Source organism: Echinops telfairi, unplaced genomic scaffold, assembly GCF_000313985.2.
Source record: "Echinops telfairi isolate 266 unplaced genomic scaffold, ASM31398v2 ScPeMD7_7421;HRSCAF=8459, whole genome shotgun sequence".
Classification (NCBI taxonomy): domain Eukaryota; kingdom Metazoa; phylum Chordata; class Mammalia; order Afrosoricida; family Tenrecidae; genus Echinops; species Echinops telfairi.
The window spans coordinates 21238594-21251996 of NW_022111321.1; the positions used below are offsets into that span (position 1 = coordinate 21238594).

A 13403-nucleotide genomic window follows, 5' to 3' on the forward strand; every position below is an offset into this window, starting at 1 on the left:
GGGGGCTTAAGTGGAGAGGAAATGTTTTGAGAATGACGAGGGCAATGAATGTACAAATGCGCTTTACACAATTGATATATGTATGGATTGTTATAAGAGTTGTATGAGTCCCTAATAAAATGATTAAAAAAAAAAAAAGACTACTGAAGCGGAAACTTAAAATAAAAAACCAAAAAACAGCTTGAGACAGGCTCTTGGGGAAAGTCATGAGTTTTCTGGATCTGAAACTTGGCCTGGCCCTACTCTGCAAGCAATGTATCTCCTGACTTCCCTCCCTCATTACCTCTAATCTAGTCCCCCAGAATAATCTCCCAAACTTCTCCACATTTTTCTTCTTCCAACCCATCTCCCCCACGCTAATGCAATCTTCAAATGCAATCTTTGGAATCAATTTCTCCCTTGTGATTTTACAACAGCAAAGACTTTCTCTGACCTTCTGTTACATCACTAATCATATTCTGTCATGTATGACAGCCACCCAATTGCATGCCCATCTCCATGTGTACTATAAACTCCCCAGGGCAGGGATCATGCCTGCATGAAGCTTAAGCTCTTAGATGTTGAAGGTCTTCAATAAATGTTCCATCCCTAACTTCATTCACTCTTTTGGCCATCTCATCTAGTCTCATGCTTTTAAATATCATGTAATTGCCAACACTTGGACATAGCTCTAGCTCAGAAGTCCCCAGCTGGATATGCAATCATTCTGTTTGTCCACTGACACACCAAACTCCACACAACTAAAGTGAATTTTCCCTCTTGGTCCTCTCAAACTGTTCCACTTATAGTCTTTCCTATCTTAGTTCCTGGAAATTTTGATTTTGTGGTTTTTCTGACCAAAATCCTTGGAGTCGTTCGTGGCTCCTCTCTTTTTCTCCCACCTTTAATCTAGGCCTTAAGGAAACTCAGACCATTTCTATCTACCCTGTCTCTAAACATTTCTCACCAACTCTATTGTCCTCTCTTTCCTCTCTTGTCTGCATTACCACAGCAGTCTCCTAACGAGGCTCCGGCCTCCATCCTTGTCTCCTGCAGAACATCGTGAACACTGTAGCCAAAATGATCCTTTTAAAACAAAAGTCGTCTCGCATCATCTACTCAAAATCCAACATGAGCTTCCCATTTATTGTGGAGCAAGAGCCTTTCAGGAGCCTACAAAACTCTTCATCGTCTGCACTCCTCCTTCCTGTGACGCTGGCCATGCGCCCTGCTGCTATATTCTCTTCCCTAGCTCAGCTCCAGCCTTACTAGCCCCTTGTTCCTTGACCTGGCTGGTCCCCAGATAGCCACAGGCTAACTTCTTCACATCTTTCAAGTCTCTGTTCAAATATCAATCATCTTTTCAGTGAGACCTGCTTTGGCAGCCCAAGTGAAACATGCAGCCCCGGCTGAGTGGCACTCCCAATCCTCCTTACTCGGCTCCACTTCTTTGCTTAACAGCCATCGTGTTCTCACGTACACCGCTTGTTTCCTTATTCTATGATGTCTTCTGTGTGGCTCCCTTGCTCACTTCCACACAATCAACTCTGCAAGGACCAGGTTCCTTGTTTAATTCACTGGCACATCTAATGCATGTAGAACAATGTCTGGCACATCAAAGGCTCTCAAAAAATACATGCTGAAAAGCAGGACTATTCCCCATTACATGGAGATAGCTCTCATAGAAATTCTGTATCAGACCTTTGAGGAAATGACTTTGGGAGTGATGGTATGGGCGAAAGTTCCATCCTTGAGAATCACTCTAGATCTCCATCAACCTCTATTCCTTTCCTCGCCCCAATCCTTCCCAACCATCATTTACTAGACACTCACTGAAGAGACTTCGTCTAAAAGCACAGTGATCTGCTCAACTCTTGCAGCGATCCAAATCACACTCCAGCCTCCCTTTCGAGACCAACTTGGTGTCTAGGTCAGCATCTCAGCTTTCTTGCTAAGCTTGCTTTGACTGAACCCACGTCTAGTAACTGGAAATTTGTTCTTCTCAAACGAAGAACCAGTCTTCTACCTCAATTCCATTAACTAGATACCCTTTCCACCTCCTCCTACTTTTGGGCATCCAGTTCCTGACACTCTAACCCGGCACCGTGACATTATCCAGCTTTCCTGGCGCTGAGCCTTAGGGCCCCAGTCCCTATTTCTGAGTCCCAGATTTTCGTCTCAGGACCTCGTCCTCTTCCTGATGCTTCCTGCCGGACCTTTTTTCATCCTGGACACTGTCCACCAGGCTTCCCTGGGCCTCACAGCTTTCCTTCTGTTGACTGGATATCTGCTCACTCCCTAACACAAACAACCCAGGCTTTCAAATACCGTCTCTCCATGGCTTTTCCACTTGAATCGCCTGACTACCCTCATTATTAACCCACGAAAGTTTTCTGAAGAGACAGTCAAACCTATTTGATCTCTCTACTTAACCTTTCAAATCTGTCTCAGCCCTGACTGAACCGAAGCCTGAAAAAAATGGACATGAACCTCCAGTCAATCTTTCCAACAGTACTACAGCACTCTTGATTAAGATAACTGGAATTTACTAGCCCAAATTAGTAAATTGATGTCAAACGCTAGTCTGAGTTTTCTTCAGTAGACTGTTCATTTGGAAGCCAGAATATGCACTACATCCTGGTGCCTAGAAAAAGAGAACTCTTGGATTCCTCAGAAACAAGGCAAGATTAGAAGAGTGTTTAGGGCCAAATACAATAACAAAGGCTAGCAGAGTCAGCCAAGGGCTGGAAGTTATTCAACCCTAGAATCCAATTTTTACCCTACCAGTCCCACCCACTACCCCCTTTAGCATCAATACAACATACCTAGAAGCATCAAGGAATGGTCTGGAGGCCAGACTGATCCATTTTTCTCGATTAGATGAATAATTTGGTTCCCGGGGTGTTTCTCTCGAAGTATCCAAATCTACTAAATAATGGCATTTATTGATGTCGATCTGCAAAGGAAAAAAGGCCAACTCTTCATTAGTAATTACAAAGGTCCCTTTCAGGATACAGAACATCAATTGCTGTCCGAGGAATTCCCACAGGGTCCCACGAAACATCCAAGTCTTTAGAAGACATATCGTAATGTTACCCGTGCACTCTTCCTTCGAGTGAGATAGGGGCTTGGGGGACATGGGCTTGTCCACTCAAACATATATATAAGTTCTGAGTAGTATGACTCTAATTTGGGTGAATAGGTCTTTCTTGCCCCATAGATGATTCTGAAGCTACCATAAGGCCATCCACAGCCCACCTCAAGTAAACCTCTCACTTTCTGCTTACCATTGTTCCCTTTAATCTGTTCCCTCTTATTACAGAAATTGAAAGGTCATGACTAAATATAAATGCTAACATGTAAGGAAGCCCTGAACTCCCTGACACAGCTACATGAGGTTATGCTATACTTTATAGGTGGTACAGATACTGTGCATATCATCTCCAGAGATTTAACAGATTTGAGACATCAGAACTATCTCTGCAAGTTTTTGTTGTTTGTTTTTTGTCTTTTTAATGATATCAGAACTGCAGGGGAGAAGAACATTGTGAAAATTATAAGTACTACCAAAACTATTGTCACTTAGTCATGGGCTCTCCTAAGAGAGTAATTATGCATCTCACATAAAGCATACTGGCACCCTGTGCCTTACAAGATGCATCAATTCAATAGAACATGCTATAAAACATGTGGCTCCTTCTGCTGTCAGAATATTTCCTCTAGTTCTTTAATATTTCCTTCCCTGACTATTATGGTCTTTTTTACCTCATTAATCTTGTTAGACTTACAGATGTTCATTTATGTAATTAAGAGCATTTGATGCATGAAATCCAAGATAGATAACCCTTCAGAAACAGTAGCAGGAGTAATGATTCCCTGAGAGTACAGGAAGAGGGGGGGGGTGCTGATTGCAATGATGACTGTATAACCCCACTCAAAGGAAATTAATAACAGAATTGTAGGTGAACCTATTATACACTGGATGGCGTACAATACAGCAAATAATAACAATAATATATAATATAGTAATAAAGGTTTCTGGGGGTAGGGTGAGGGAGGGAGGGGGTAAAGGGGAGCAGATATCAAAGAGTTCAAGAATAAACAAAGTTTTGAAACTGATGGTGGTAGAAATTGTAAAATTAAACTTGATCTAACTTAATTATGGATTGTTATAATATCTGTAAGAGCTCCCAATAAAATGATTAATTAAAATAAACAAATAAACAAAATATGCAGGCTCCTTCTGCTGTTTAGTTCATTTCAAACTGTATTCACACATGTGGTGGGGGAGGGAAAAAAGAGGAGATGATACCAAGGGCTCAAATAGAAAGTAAATGCTCAGAAAATGATGATGGCAACATATGTACAAATATGCTTGATACAACGGATAGACAGGAAGTTGTAAGAGCTGTAAAAACCCCAGTAAATGATGAAAAACAACAACTGTATCCACAGTCTCCTCTTCTCACAGCCATCAGAATAGTTAACAGTCACAAGGGTATTTTTTAAAAGGCTTTTTAATTTTTTTAAAAAGTTTAAACATTGAAAAAAAAAAGACACTGTCATAGATTGACTTGTGCCTCACCCACTCAAATATCGGCGATACTACGATTCTCTGGTTTGGTATTTATGTAATCATGCAATGTGACAGTTAGGGAATGATGCCCAATGACGTGACCATATGTGATATCAACCAATCAGTTATAAGCGAGTTAGGGTGGGCTGCAACTTTTCTGGTTCTCTCACAGTCCTGAGCCAGTGAGTTCTGAGCGAAGAGTTTCCCGGGGTGTGGCCTGCAGCACCTCTTATCTTACAACACATACAAAAGAGATGCAAGCAGAGATCAGAGGGAACCACCACCTCCAAGAGAGAGGAATGGGAGTGGAGTTCATCGCGTGGACCTGGATCCAGCACTGAGAAGCTCCTAGACCTAGGGGAAGATTGATGCCAAGAAACTCTGAGCTCTCTGAGGAACGTAGTACAAAACAATACAAAAAACTTACGTTTGATGGTAAAAGGTTGGAAGCTTTTGGGGATGGGATTCAGCCAAGATCCATCATGACACATCCTCTTCTCAATTGGCTGAAATTCTGGCAGTCCCTATTGATGTACTACGGCAACTGGTTTTTCATTATCTTCAGCAAAATTTTACTTGTATGTAATATTACTTATATTGTTGGATAATTTCTAGATTCTATTGGATCACCTTTCTCTGGAGTCTACACAGATATGGATCTGTTCCATTTGGTTGGCCAGGTAGTTGTCCCTCAGATTTCTTGGAATAGAGGAGTGAATGTTGTAACCATTTGTTGAAATATCTCGATTAGTATTGTATCAATTCCTGGAGCCTTGTTTTCACCAATGTCTTCAGTGCATCTTGAACTTCTTCCTTCAATACCTTCAGTTCTTTATCCTATGCTACATCTGTGAGTGGTGGAAGGTCGATCGATTCATTTTGGTATATGGTGACTTTGTATTTACTCCTTCCTTTCTTCCTCTGCCTCCTCCTCCTTCTTTTTCAGTGAAATTGCCTTATGAAAGCCACGCACACTCAGTATGCTCACTATTACTCTGCTCTGGGTCCACTGCCAGCACGCTCATGACTTACTCTACTTCTCAGATGTCATTTCCTTTGGAAGCTGCTTTGGCGGTGATAATAGCACAACACTTAAATGTTCTAAAAGCCAGTAAGTAATGCCCTTTAAAAGGATTTACATGGTAATTTTATGTTATACATTTATCTCAAAAACATTTTTTATTGAGAAACAGCAAATTAGATCTAAACAAATATCGATATACCTTATTCTTATGTGAAAGAATCAAGATCATAAAGATGTCAAATCTCCAAAGCGATTGATAGATTAAATGTTATCTCAGTCCAAATCCCAGCAGACTGTTTTTTGTTTGTTTGTTTGTTGAGACTTGATGAATCAGTTTTCCGAAATATGGAAGTTCAGAAGAACAAAATCAGCCAAAGCATTTTTGAAAAAAAAACTAAGACAGGAGGTTCACTTACTATAAAATTATAGTAATTAAAATAGTGAGGCATCAGTGTAGGAAGAGATCAACAGACTAATGAAAAAGAATAGATTCACACACACATAGGGATCCTCAATTATCAAAGAAGCGATACCTTGGAGTGTGGAGAAAGGATTAGGCTGGTTCTAGGGCCAACGGGTATCCATAATGGGAAATGGACCTCGACCTCACTCCACACCTAAACTCAACTTCATAAAGCTTATAGACTTAAATGTAAAACATGAAACTATAAAGCTTTAAAGATTGTAGGTTACAAAACTATTTAAACACAATACAAGAATAATCGATAAATGAGAACTTATTTGTTATATTATTATTAATTTCTTGCACATTTATATTTTATGCTTATTTAGGCTTATGAATCCACATACACAATGGAGGTTTTTAAAAGCACACTTGATTTTCTCTGACTTACACTGAACCCTGTTCTTCTCCAACCTCTAACTGCCAGCAGTGATCTCATTTTCTCCCAGCATTATTTATACGTAAAAGAACTTGAGTCTCACATCTGTCTTTACATATGGGCTATTTCTCCAGGGGGGAGAGAGCACACTGAGAATTGACGTCAGACCCAATTCCAGTTCACATAACTCTCTAAAAACGATCCTTTACATAAACACTACAGGAAGCAGCTTTTTGGTCTGAACACCCACTCAAGCTTCCAAGGATTTTAAGAACATGAAACAAAAATGTAAAAGCTTGCCAAGTGTTAGGCCTGTGTAATCCAACAGAACCTGCAAGGGGCAGAGGCCCTAGGGTCTTGTGCCCAGACCACTTTGGGGGAGGGACATTTCCATACTTGACTTAAGTCTGGCCTTTTCTGGCCTGCACATTACAAGTCTAGTTATCTAGATCCAGAGAAGAGTAGATGTGGGTATAACTAGCTAACACCCAAGCACACCAGTCAGTCAGCTTAATATTTAACTTATCATGCCATTAGTATACAAATCCCACTACTAGATCTAACTGAAATTTTATATTAATTCAATTAATTATATTAAAATCAATCTAACCTCTTTTTTACCCTTTCTAAGTAGCAGCTGCTGAATATTCTTTTCCTTCCCCAGGGAAACAGCTATGACACAACTATAACACACAAGGACAAAGGCCGCCAGCAGGTTAATCAAGTATAATCAAGGGCAGGTTCTGCATTAGAGAAGAAAAAAGGGCATTAGAAAAGAAGCTGTAATTGCAGTCAAGTGTGGATGTCACCACAATCTAGCGAGGTGACCAGACTCATTTAAGGTTTTGATACCTCCATGTCATCTGTAAAATAAGGATGATGCCATTTACCTCACAGAGTTATAATGAAGATTACATGAGACGATTCACATAGATAAAGTGTATAAACTGCAAAAGACTATACAAATAGCAGTACGTTGGAAAGACTCCTTGGTTTGCTCTGTGAATTGTGAGAATCTGTAGTCTCCACTGTCAATTCATGCTAAGATCAGTATACAGGGCAGTGGGCTACACTAAGAAAAACTCATAATCCCTGAGCAGCGATGAATTAGCAGCACCCACTTCTGAGCACCTTTTTTTGTGAATCCTAAACCAGGTCCTATAAAATTCCCAGAAAGTATGTCTCTTCTGAAACGTATCATTTAGGCCCAGAAATGATACTAACAGGTATAAACTACAGTAGTGATCATTGGGGGCAACTGTAGTTAGTAGAATCATTATCTGGAGGTGGTAAATTAAAAGAGAGGGAGGGGGGCAGGGAGGAAGGGGAAACACGAGGAGCTGATATAAAGGGCTCAAGTAGAAAGCAAAGGTTTTGAGAATGATGAGGGCAACACATGTACAAATGTGCTTGACACAATGGATGCATATATGAATTGTGATCAGAGTTGTACGAGCCACAATAAAATGATTTAAAAGAGAGAGGGAATAGTATAATATCTACCACAAAAGGCGTGAGCTGAGAAATAGAACTAGAGAGGATTCGAGTCTGAAGACTGAGGGATCACACTGGGAGAGTGAGGCTTTTCTGTATCAAGAACCGAGGTTTGGGGCACAACTCCTAGGTTACGGAACTACGGAAATGTATGATATGTAAACTATGTCAATAAAGCAGTTAAAAACAACTAAGAAAAAAAGGAATGTAAGTTTTTCAAATAATGATTAATATTGATTCAAACAAACAAAAACTAACCCTGATCAAAAGGAGGAAAATGCACTACAAAATTTCAAATCCTCAGACTCCAATCTTCTGGAACTGGATTAACCTTAAGACTATTTCCCTAGGGTACCTTTAAACCTTAAACCAAAAGCATACCCTGAGGTTAAAAGCAAACAATAATTTAGCTTAACTAGTTAACAACTATCTGCCTTGATATCAAATTGACAACAGCGGCTTGAAAGATGAGCTAGAAAGTTGAGGGAGGGAAAACACTCAGAGGGGTAAGACATTGTACAAGCCGAAGAATGTCATGCACGTCACTGGACTGTATGCAAAAACTGTTGGTACGTATTTTACTGTTCGTAACAACAGAACAAAAACCAGGTCTTAGAAAGAGATGTCGAGACGTGGATACAGCTTTGTTGAGGAGGCCTGGGCGGGGAGGTGATGGAGGATAAGGCTAGAAGCAAGGACTCTAGATATTAATGCAGTATCCAGTATGTAGAAGTGGAAAAGGAGGAAAAGGCAAACCACAGGTCTATTTTAAAGGAACAACTAGTGGAGACAGGAACAAACCAGGCCGAAGAGAAAAGAGAACATCAACAAGGAGATTCCTAACAACAGGAAGCAGGAAAAAGAGGGTTGCAGTGAAGAATTAATTGTGTGATCTAAGAAAGAAAATGTGTTTTACACCTAATGAGGTGAAAAGCATAGTAAATTCAAGAAATTGAAAGGACAATGTGATTGGAATACTGAGAGCTAGAGAAATGTTTTCTGTTCCTGTTGACTGAAGCAGAGCCTTGCTTGGGCATTGGGCAGCTAACTAACTGCAAGGTCAGTGGTTCAAACCCACCAGCTGCTCCTTGAGAAAAACTGTCTACTTCCATAAAGACTTACAGTCTCGGAAACACCAAGGAGTTCTACTCTGTTTCTTAGGGTTGCTGTGGCAGTTGCATAATCTCCTGTCAACTTGCGAAGGAGTGGAGTCTATGCTGTCAATCAGGTCACAGTTTGGTGCCCTCATCTGGAGGTGCAAAGGATGTATATAGCTCACTGGAGGTCAGATACACTCTCTGCTTCATCTTCCTGCTGACATGGAGCTAAGTACACTACAGCCCTGGAGCTGGAGCAGCCACGTGGATGCTTCCACTGTCACTGGATCCACAAGACTTTCCACCCACTGGCCTGTAATCTTCCTACATTCGGTGTCATTGCATGGCTACATGAGTTTAAAGAGGAATTTATGGACTAGTATTTATATATGGAGTAATATCGGACTTAGGGACTTGATCTGGATTGGACTGGGATGTTTTCTTAATGTACAATTGATCTTTGATATAAAATTCTCCCTTACACATATGAGTGCCTCTGGATTTGTTTCTCTAGTCAACCCAGACTAAAACAGTTGCTATGAATTGGAATTATTGATTCAATGGCAGTGGATAGTGAGTACTACTCACTTCCCATATCTACTTAATTCTTAAAAACAAAACAAAACATAAAAGTCTCCACTGCCATTGAGTTGATTCCAACTCACAACAATCCAGTATATATATATATATATATATATGCCTTCTCATTCTCCCATGGAGTGAGTGGCTGGTGATTTTGAACTACTCACAGAAAGCATGAAAAAAGGAAAGAAAAGAAGTCCAAGAGAAAACAGCACTGAGAGGAGAAAGGTACAGAGAGGTTAGAAGGCATGGATGAGGCTTGGGAACACACCTGTAGCACTGAGGAGAAGCAAGGGAAGGGAGGAGCCATTTGAAAAGGTGTAGGAGGACAGTTGGAAAAATACAGAGTTTTGAAAACCTTGGACTGGGAGAAAGTGGATTTTGAATGCCACGGAAAGGCTTGAGGAGATTGAGATGGAGAAAAGGTAACAATAGGAATAACAAGTATATTTGACCGTAAGCATACAGTTGCAAACACTCTGTAAAGAAAAGGAAAACACTAACTGTCCAACTCCTATTCTCTCTCAGTGACCTTCCTTGCTGCCTATTCAGCTGCCTGACCTGCTAAGTCCCAAGACAGGAAGAATGTGAATTTGCAATCAGGCGTCTATCAGCTGGAAATGACAATGACATAAGTAGCTGTAAAAATAGAGATCTCTGACAAGGGCCAACATCACAGAGAAAGCAGCTCGACATAGAAGACAAACCTTGTTTCTCAAATGTCACTGAAAATGCAGAAAGAATCCTCTACGAGTCAAGGGGTATAACATGAAAGATCACTCAAAGTCAATTGTACTGTAACGCCAGGGCAAGTAGGAGAATTAAAGCTGGGGAAAAAAGCCAAAAACGTTTAGACATTTTGCACTCAATGAAGGATAATTTTGCCATACCTGAAGGCTATCCAATAGGAACAATGGCTGACATATGCTATCAATTTTACTTTTTTTTAAGGCAATATTCAGGACCTCTTCTTTCTTTCCCAAACACATAGTAAATTTTTAATTACATCTTGCCATCTCCCTATCTCAGCAACTGTAGCAAGGGACCAGGATTTTTTTATGGCTGGGCATTCTAAATTCTACAAAGGCAAGGACTGAGCCTGTCTTGATCATCACCACACCCCTGGTACTTGGTACACAGTAGGCAGTCAAAAACCCTTATTGAAGGAAAGAACAGCCACCAGGTGCACGAGGATACTGGACAATTCCAAACTACCTATAATAATTTCTTCCCTTAGCTTCTGGCCCCTGAAGGACGTTCTGTTTTCCCCATGGCAACCAGCTGCCTTTGAAGCAACTGCAACCCATGGCAACCCATTTACGTCAGAGAAGAACTATACTCCATAGGACTTTTAGCAAAGGTGATCCTTCAGAAGCAGATTGCCAGGCCTTTCTTCTGAGGGCCCTCTGGGAAGATTTAAGCCTTCAACCTTTTAGTTAGTAGTTGAGCTCTTAACCATTTGTGCCACCCAGGGAGTCCATCTCTTCATACTTTCCATAATAAAAATCAAATCATATTGGAATAAAGCTACTAAAGAAAACTTATTAACAAAATGAGTTCAAGATCCTGTAAACTGACTACTAATTTTGAGTAAAGCTAGACAATCCATCATAACTAGATTTGACTGACTTGAATATATTTTCTAGAACAGAAAAGTGGAAAGTATGTAAGTTGCCTATAGAAATCAATTTTAAACAGTTATTCCTGACTAGCACTCTTGTGATCATAATATACAGCCCCATTCAGATCTGTGATACAGGGAAATAACCTAATCTAGCCTCAGAGGATTTATCACCTCTTCAAAGGGTTTGAACTACAACCCACTAAAGACCCCTCTTAAGTCTTAAAAAGGATCATGGTGGAGACAATGACTTCATCGTAATTGTATACACTTCACGCTGAAGATTCTACTCTTCTCCAAACTACTGCGGCTCATCATTAAATGTATTTTCATATTGAAAGAAAGTTCTGACACCGGAGGTAAAAAAATGCATAGGATTTGTTCTCCATAGTGCCAAGATTTGCGTAACTAGAGAACTCATGTCTTACTTCTAGCACGGAACACCACTGAAGATACATTATTTGCAGTGATGAGTGAATTACTTAACACGGTACTTCTCCAGTCAGGGTCTCATGACTCACAGAAACTGACTAGGTGGGATTATGCAAATGAAGTGATACACCAAGGAGACTGGCTAACATACCTAATACTGAAGATTAGATGTACAAAGCCCCAATGAATTGGTCCATTTTGCCATCCCACTAGGCTTCAAGAGAGACTTTCCCAGAACTGAAGAGGGGAGGCTTCACTATCATAAAGAGGAAATCAAGAAGAGGCAAGAGTGGAGCATGTGTGTCAGACATGGGGCCGATGTGCTGAGAGACTGCCTCCTAACCCCAGGAGAGAGTGAGAGCTATGACACTAGAGATGGCCCAAGACAGTAAGAACCAGGAGGGCAGTGCAAGACAGTACAGTGGGCATGCTGACTCACAGGTCAACACTGAGCAACTTTCGGGAAGAGGCTCCCTGGAAGAGTAGAACGCCTCCAAGTGCTTTTATCAGCAAATGCAACACTTGCCGGAGCAGGTCAAAGGCCATTCTGGGGGACTGAAGCTACGAAGCTGTCCTCATTGAAGATTTGTATCTTAAGTCATTCCTGACCCGGAGTTGTAGCCTGCTACTATATTTGCTGAAATAGTCTATGAGTACTATGGGGCCATTGCAATGAATTACTGAACCCAGCAGAGAAGTAGAGAGTACTGTGGGAGTGATGGTGACACAATTGGGCCCTCTGGGAGAGTTGGAGAACGGCAGTATATCTGACCTGTCTTGGGATGATGCTGCTTTTCCTCACACACACTCTCCAAAAGTTAGATGAGGAGGTATGATGACACCACTCCATTTTTAGAAAAGACAAAGGCAAAGTAAGTTCACGTCTACGGCAGTTCTCCAAATCAATAGATGTCAAGTAGCTATTTAAAGTCAAGATATCATCAGTGTTATCCTGAAATTATTAAATATGGGAAAGGCTAGGAAAGTTTCATGCATTTGTACATCTAAATTTTTTACAAATGTTGTAGACATAAATCCAACAATATCAATAAGCATGTTATGTGTGAGTGGTCTAAATCAACTAATTAAAAGACAGAGACAGAAGGTTAAAAAAAAAAGGCAGACAAAATGGATGGAAAAGGGAACAAAAAACAAGGCTTAGATATATATTGTTTACAAGAAGCTTAAAATATATAAGGGGGCTTCACAAAGTTCATGGAAAAATAGAATTGAAAGATAATGACATTTTCCCACAAGCTATTTGGAGCTCTCTCATACTTAACTATAAAGATACAGAAAGATTAAAAGTAAAAGGACAAATAAAGATATATTAGGCTATCCAAACAAAAGATACCTGAAAGTAGTTACATTAAATTTAGACAAATAACTGCTACATGGTCAATGCTCTAAGAAAATAAAACTCTCTTTAAAGTGCCTAATAGCAGTGTCAAGATACAGGAAGCAAGACTAATAAAAGGAGAAAAGATACAACCCCTATGGTATTTGTCACTACAACACATTTCTTACCAGTAACTGAGATCTAAACTGAGATCTAAGTCAATAAGCTGAACTGAAAAGATCTAATTGACATTTATAGAAACCTTCATTACAACATGCCGGCGCAGAGTAGGGAATCAGTGGAGAGGTCTGGGGGGCTGGTCCCAGCTCCAAATACTAAGTGGATGGCTGCCCCTCCCCCAAGAAGAATTGATTTCAAGGGATGGCACTGAATCTGCAGCTTCGGGAGAAGGATATA

At 40.4% G+C, this 13403-nt stretch overlaps 1 protein-coding gene across 1 annotated transcript in view; it reads right to left on the minus strand.

Moving 5' to 3' along the window:
* Positions 1-13403, minus strand: part of ALG9 (ALG9 alpha-1,2-mannosyltransferase) — a 94062-nt gene that overhangs the window by 8422 nt on the left and 72237 nt on the right. The window contains exon 14 of the mRNA XM_045297742.1: positions 2805-2935. Coding sequence (XP_045153677.1) covers positions 2805-2935 — 131 coding nt within the window. The remainder of the gene's footprint in view (positions 1-2804; positions 2936-13403) is intronic.